General features: G+C 34.6%; 2 protein-coding genes across 2 annotated transcripts in view; one reads left to right on the forward strand and one right to left on the reverse strand.

Moving 5' to 3' along the window:
- Nucleotides 1-1,884: 1,884 nt before the first annotated feature.
- Nucleotides 1,885-3,680, reverse strand: LOC107001157. Its single transcript, XM_015199310.1, has 4 exons — nucleotides 3,180-3,680; nucleotides 2,950-3,102; nucleotides 2,511-2,717; nucleotides 1,885-2,103 (listed from the first exon to the last, which is right to left on the reverse strand). Exons 1-4 carry the CDS (start codon nucleotides 3,678-3,680, stop codon nucleotides 1,885-1,887), a joined length of 1,080 nt encoding a protein of 359 aa, XP_015054796.1.
- A 2,729-nt stretch (nucleotides 3,681-6,409) lies between these two features.
- The window catches only part of LOC107002071 (phospholipase A(1) DAD1, chloroplastic), a 1,567-nt gene continuing 878 nt past the window's right edge, over nucleotides 6,410-7,098 (forward strand). Inside the window, exon 1 of the mRNA XM_015199989.2 lies at nucleotides 6,410-7,089. Coding sequence (XP_015055475.2) covers nucleotides 6,440-7,089 — 650 coding nt within the window. The 5' untranslated portion in view covers nucleotides 6,410-6,439. The remainder of the gene's footprint in view (nucleotides 7,090-7,098) is intronic.

The raw sequence follows: 7,098 nt of genomic DNA on the forward strand, positions 1-7,098 counted from the left end.
TGAACACATGATCTGGTAGCTCAGCATCTTCAAACCCAGGAGGTTGTTTAACAAACACCTCCTTTTTCAGGTCTCCATTTAGAAACGCACTTTTGACATCCATTTGATACAGCTTGAATCCCATGAATGCTGCAAAAGCTATTAGAATTCTGATGGCCTCCATCCTTGCGACAGGTGCAAAAGTTTCATCATAGTCTATTCCTTCTTCCTGATTGTATCCTTGAACAACTAATCTAGATTTGTTTATAGTAATCACACCATTTTCATCAAGCTTGTTTCTGAAAACCCATCTGGTTCCTATCACTGTTCTGCCAACAGGTCGAGGAACCAGGTACCACACCTTACTTCTTTCAAACTGATGATCGAATTTATCCAATCTGCATCACCTAGTGCCTCTTTCACATTCTTAGGCTCAATAGATGATATGAATGCTGAGAATGCAACTAGATTCCTTGTTTTTGATCTAGTGTGAATTCCAGAAATCAAGGGTGAGATAAGATTATCAAGTGGATGTGATGAACTATGTTTTCATCCTGGTCTCAAAGTCGACTAGTTCAGCTGATCAGCATGTTCTTCTTCTTCAAGGAGCTCATCATTTTCTGGAGAGTTTGAGGTATTCTGGCTGGAGTTCAGAATGGTACCAGGTCCCTCATCACACTTTTCAACTACATCAGTCTTTTCAGATAGACTATTATTATCATTATCATTGTCATTCCCTCAACTGATCATTTGCACCAGCTTCACTTCCTTCAATTTTCTGTGAATTAAACAGCTTAATCAACTCATGTTCATCATTTGATGCATCACTTTTCAAACTTCCATCTTCATCAAACACAACATGAATACTTTCTTCAATACATTGAGTTCTTTTGTTGAAAATTTTGTATGCTTTACTTGATGAAGAGTATCCAACAAACACTCCTTCATCACTTCTAGGATCACATTTTCCCAGATCATCTTTTCCATTGTTCAGCACAAAACATTAACAACCAAAAGCCCTAAGATAACTCAACATAGGTTTTCTGTTGTTGAGCAACTCATAGGGAGTCTTATTCAATAAACACCTTATCAGACACCTGTTAGTAACATGACAGTCTGTGTTGACAGCTTCAGCCCAGAAGCTTTGAGGAAGATTTGACTCAATAATCATGGTCCTAGCAATGTTCACCAAGGTTCTGTTTTTCCTTTCCACTACTCCATTTTGTTGAGGAGTTCTTGGAGCAGATTAATTATGACTAATACCATTCTCCATGCAGAATTGATCAAGTTTTGAGTTTTCAAACTCAGTTCCATGATCAGATCTAATTCCGACAATCACTTGATTCAATTTTGTTTTAATCATTTTGAAGAACACTACCAATTCTTCAGGTGTTTCTGCTTTTGATCTTAGGAATCTTGTCCATGTGTACCTTGAGTAATCATCAACTATCACCAGAATGTATTTCTTTCCATTTCTACTTTGAACCTTCAAAGGTCCACATAAATCCACGTGTAACAGCTCCAGTACTCTTGATGATGTTACTTGCTTCTTTGACTTGAAGGATGATCTGATTTGTTTTCTTTTGACACACGCTTCACAGATTTTGTTTTCACAGAACTTTAACTTTGGAAAACCTAGGACCAGGTCCTTAGAAATCAGTTTATTCAATAAATATGAGCTCACATGCGCTAGTCTTCGATGCCACAGATCAGTATTTTCATTTTGAGCACTAAGACATGTCAGATCATCTCCATGACACATTTCTAAGTTAGCCACATACATGCTTTTACTTCTAAAGGCAGTAAGAATCACTTTCTTTGTGGTTAGATTAACCACAGTGCACTTCTCAGAAGTAAACTTCACTTCATTTCCCTTGTTACAAATTTGAGATACACTCAAAAGACTTACTTCAATCCACCGACATGATACACATTATCAATTGATTCTCCAAGAGATTTTCCCACTTTACCAACTCCCAAAATATACCCCTTCTTTCCATCACAAAAAGAGTCACCTCCTCCCTGAAGTGTCTTGAGTGAGAGGAAATTTTTGATATCACCAGTCATATGTTTTGAGCATCCATTGTCCATATACCAACATTGACTGCTGCTCCTCTCACTCACCTGCAACAAGAATCACTTGTTAGGCTTGGGAACCCATTTCAATTTGAGTTCTCAGAAGGCAGACAAGGAAGTGATCAGATTGTTTCTAGTCCAATGGGGTAGTTTTTGAATCTTTTTGACAAATGATTTTGGAGCAGAATCAGATCCTTTCTTTGAAAACCTTTTAGTTGAAAATTGTTTTGGGGGACCAGGTCTCTCTTTTGATACTCTTTGCTTCTATGTATACTTAGAGAGTCTTTCATGGGACTTTCTCCAGGCAGTACACTCTTCTATTAAATGCCCATTTTTACAACGATTAAGACAAAGCAAATTGTCAGACACAAAAACATATTTGCTGTGAGGATTAAAAGGAGGGTAATATTCAAACTTCCTAGACCCTTCTTATTAAAATTACTCTGATTTGTCACACTCGACAGTAGCTTAGAAGATTTTGTCCACATAAGAGATTTTTCAAGTTTTTCCTTAAGTTTGACAACATCTCTTTCTAAGTTGTTGCTCTTCTCCAAAGCCAACCCAAGATTTTTCTCAGAGGTTTTCAATTTTTCTTCAATTTCAACTTGTAAACCATTTGACCTTCCATTTTGCTTTTCAACTTCTTCATTTATCTGATGCAACTATTTTTTTAAGTTCAGTCTTGTCAGATTCCAGAGAAGTCATTTTATCTTCCATTTTCAACATTTTATCTTCCATTTTATCTTTGTTTTCAGTTAAACTATCAAGCTCAGCATTCATAATGTCTCTTTCAGAAGTTAACTCAATTACTGAATGAATCATAACATTTGCTAATGTTCTCAATTTTTTAAGAGAATAAGTATTCAGATCATGTTTCATATCAAGAAGAGTTACCTTGTCCTCCTCTTCTTCATTTTCTGAATGAGTCATGAAAGCAAACATCTCATTGAATATGGTTTCCTCTTCATGAACCACCACAATTGACACATCATTTGGTTCATCGGTATCTTCTGAGACATTTGAGGAGTCTCCCCATTCAGCAAGAGCCTTTTTGACCACATAATCAGCAACAGCTTAACGATCATTTTTATTGAGTACCAGTTCCCTTCGCTTCTCTTTATCACCTCTTGATTTTTGATATTCTTTGTTTCAGCCTTGAGTAAAGGACACTCTCTTATAAAGTGCCCAGCTTTTCCACACTTGTAACATGTATCATTTTGAGTGGCAGTTCGAGGACCATTTGCTCCCCTTTTAAAACCTTTGTTCTTTCTCACAATCTTTTGAAATCTATTGATGAGATAAGCCATATCATCATCACTGGAGTCCTTTTCATATTTGTATTTTAGCATCAAAGACTTATCCGTTTTGACTTCCTTCTTTGACTGATCATGATTACGATTCATCTCATGAGTCTTTAGATTTCCAATGAGAGCATCCATTGTTAACACTTTCAGATCTTTTGCTTCAGTAATAGCATCAACCTTACTTTCCCAAGACTTGGGAAGGATTCGAAGCACTTTCCTAACTTGCTTGCTCATACTGATAGGTTCTCCAAGGCTTCTCAACTCATTTGTGATGGATGACAATTTAGTGAACATCTCATGAATAGTTTCACCTTCTTTCATTTTGAAATTTTCATACAAAGTAGTGAGCATATCAATCTTTGACTCTTTTACTTGTTCAGTTCCCTCATGAGCTGTTTTTTAGCAATCCCAGATCTCTTTTGCAGACTCACAGGCTGAGACACGATTGAACTCATCTGGCCCTATCCCACAGACAAGAAGTGTCTTTGCCTTGTAACCTTTTTCGATCTTCTTCCTATCAGCTTCATTATATTTTTGTCTAGGCTTAGGAACAAGCCTAGTTTTTTCTCCATCTTTCTCTTCAATCATTGGAATAAATGGTCCATCTAAGACAATGTCCCAGAGCTCACTGTCTTCAGCCATAAGAAAATCATGCATTCTGACTTTCCACCAACTGTAAAAGTGTCCATTGAAACGAGGAGGTCTAGTTGAAGACTGACCTTCTTCTAGATTAAGTGGAGCAGCCATTTTAGAACAGATGTCACTTTCTTGGTGTTAACCAGATAGAAAGTGCCTGCTCTGATACCACTTCTTAGAATCTATGCGTCCACTTATCAGTCAATGGACCAGGTCCCTTGACACAAAACCGAATATGAACAGAAAGTAAATGCAATTTAACAACACAACAATTTTACGTGGAAACCTCCTTGCTTAAGGGAGTAAAACCACGACATGTCTCACAGGATTTTCAAAATTGTTTCACTAATCTTCGTAAGCAAAAGTAAAACCAGTTACACAAATGTGAGAAGAAGTTTTTAATCTCACAATCAAGCAATAACTCTATTGCTTGATAAGCCTAAGTAGAAGTTATTCTACCCACTAAGCTATCTCTCTAGACAACTTAGAATTTCAACACCCACCACACTGATTCCTTTATAGATTTAGGAACAGTTTACAATGTAAGACCACAAGAATATATTCTCAAACAACTACACGATATGCACCTGAGTTTTCAGTTGTTATAGAATAATTCTTCACTTTGATTTTCTATAGCCTTTGCAAATGTTCTTGAGAGTGCTTTTTCAAGTTGCAAAAACTAAAGAATGTTGTTAAGAAAAGTGACATTGTATAGACAAGTCCGTTTCCTTAAACTCTTGTCATTGGTTGGAAAGGTCTGACTTTTCTGACGCCGTTGGGAAATGTGCACCCACTTTCTGTACCTTCTCCAACTGGCAGTCAACAGGCTATTCATGTTGGGAACCTGGTACCTTTATAAGGTCCCTGAGTTTGTCACATCATCAAAACTCATGTTGAGAACCTGGTTCCTTTTCAAGGTCCCTGAGTTTGTCACATCATCAAAACTTACAAATAACAAAACTTCATCTTCCTTATTTTCTCTCTTAGCTTAAATCAGTTAACAACTTCTTCAATGGAGAAATCCAACAAGTTGAGACAGAGGAGGTCATTCATTATTTGTTTTGAGGGGTAAAAATGAGTTAATACACTAGTGGTAAGGATATTTTTTATCTCAAAATCAAGCAAGGTGTATTTGATCCACTTCTAGTTGAGCAATATTTTTTACCATTTCTCTTTTGTATGACTTAATTTTTTTACTTTAGAATCATTTTTAAAAGATTTAATTTTTTTTACCAACTATATATAAAAACAATTTTAAAAAAAAAACACAACCATCACTACCCCCTCTCTTACCCCGATATATAACACAACGTAAGACCTGATTAAAAGAAGTGATCCATATGATTGTACGTTTTTACATTATAATTAGTTCAGTGTTTTCTGTCTTGCTTGAAAAATTCTTAAAGTCAGCCCTCACTTTTACAAAACTTCCGCTTTGGTCATATTTTTGAGAGATTAAAAATATTTATTTTTAAAAAATTATGAATTTTAAGAGAAAATAAATATTTTTGGAGAGTAGAAAAAATTATTTCAGAAACTAAAAAAAAAGCATTTTCTAAAAAATGCATACAATTAGAAATACTTTGAAAAGAGTGGATAAACATTACTGATCGTTCAAAATGCTTTTAAATTTTATTAACCAAATACGAACTATTTTTTTTAGAAAATAATTTTTTTTTTGAAAGGCGTTATTGATAAAAATATATTTTTCAAACTAAGTTAAGGAGTATTAGATTATAGAATCGGAGGAAACTTTTGTACCATATACTCAACTCACTCCATTACTTTCAACTTACGACATAAATATCTTAATGAAAAAAATAGAAATTTTCCACAGGCAATATTTTAAATTTATACGTTATATATATTTTCTTAATTTTTAATTAAGTGTTTTTTTTTTTGAGTTTATTAAAAGTTTTTAAGAAAAAAAAAATTTAAATTTTATGATCTAAAATTAAAAAGTTATTAAAAAAAGAAAATAAAATTATTTTTAAAAAACAAACATTAAAAAAATAAATCAAATAAATTAAAACGGCGAGCCTAACTAAATGTAATCTTAAAAGAAGCTTAAATATTGAAGGAATTGATATAAAATTTTGGATTCCCACATATCTGTCACTGACCCTACCACTTCTAGCACCACCTCTCCACCCTTTGATGTGTCAATAGAGTGCAGTTTTTCCTGTTATATTGGTTTTTGTCATTACCAACTGTGTATACCAAACCCCACCTTTTTTTCTCTCATCATTATATACGTACACACTTGAAATGAAAAAAAAAAAATACGTACTTATTAATAATGTATGAATGTAATTAATCAATCATAGTGTAAAGAGTCAACATGATACATTTGCACTTTATGCAACTATAAAAAGGTCATTTTGAACCAACTTTTTTAAAGTGTACAAGTTATAATATTCTTTGACAAACTACATTATTAAATCATGAAGCTTTCTTTTAAACCATCACCTTCATGCACTTCCAAACAAAACCTCCAAGAACATACATTAATCCAGTGTGTCACCATTACTAAACCAGCAAATAAGTTCACAAGAAATTTAAATCTCACCAAAAACATCAAAAACATCATTCTTGGCTGGATTACTAATAGTGATGAGAAGACTAGTTCAACATCTTCTTGGACGATGCCTAGTTTCTCCGGACAGAGCCCAGAGAAACTAGGCAAGAATTGGATGGAGTATCAAGGAATAAAGAATTGGGAAGGTTTGCTTGATCCACTAGATGATAATTTACGTGGAGAAATAATTCGATATGGACATTTTGTTGAAGCTGCGTACAGAGCATGCAATTTTGATCCTTCTTCTCCTTCATACGCAATGTGCAAATACTCGAGAAAAAAATTGTTTCATCTTTCTGGCTTTTCGGGTACTGGTTATCGTATTTCCAAGTACTTGAAAGCTACTAGTGGGATTAATCTTCCAAATTGGGTTGATAAAGCTCCTAAATGGATGTCAAAGCAATCAAGTTGGATTGGTTATGTCGCGATTTGTCATGACCAAAGAGAAATAGCAAGACTAGGGAGAAGAGACGTTGTTATTGCCTTACGAGGCACAGCAACTTGTTTAGAGTGGCTCGAGAATCT

This window comes from Solanum pennellii, chromosome 10, assembly GCF_001406875.1.
Source record: "Solanum pennellii chromosome 10, SPENNV200".
NCBI classification, from domain to species: Eukaryota; Viridiplantae; Streptophyta; class Magnoliopsida; order Solanales; family Solanaceae; genus Solanum; species Solanum pennellii.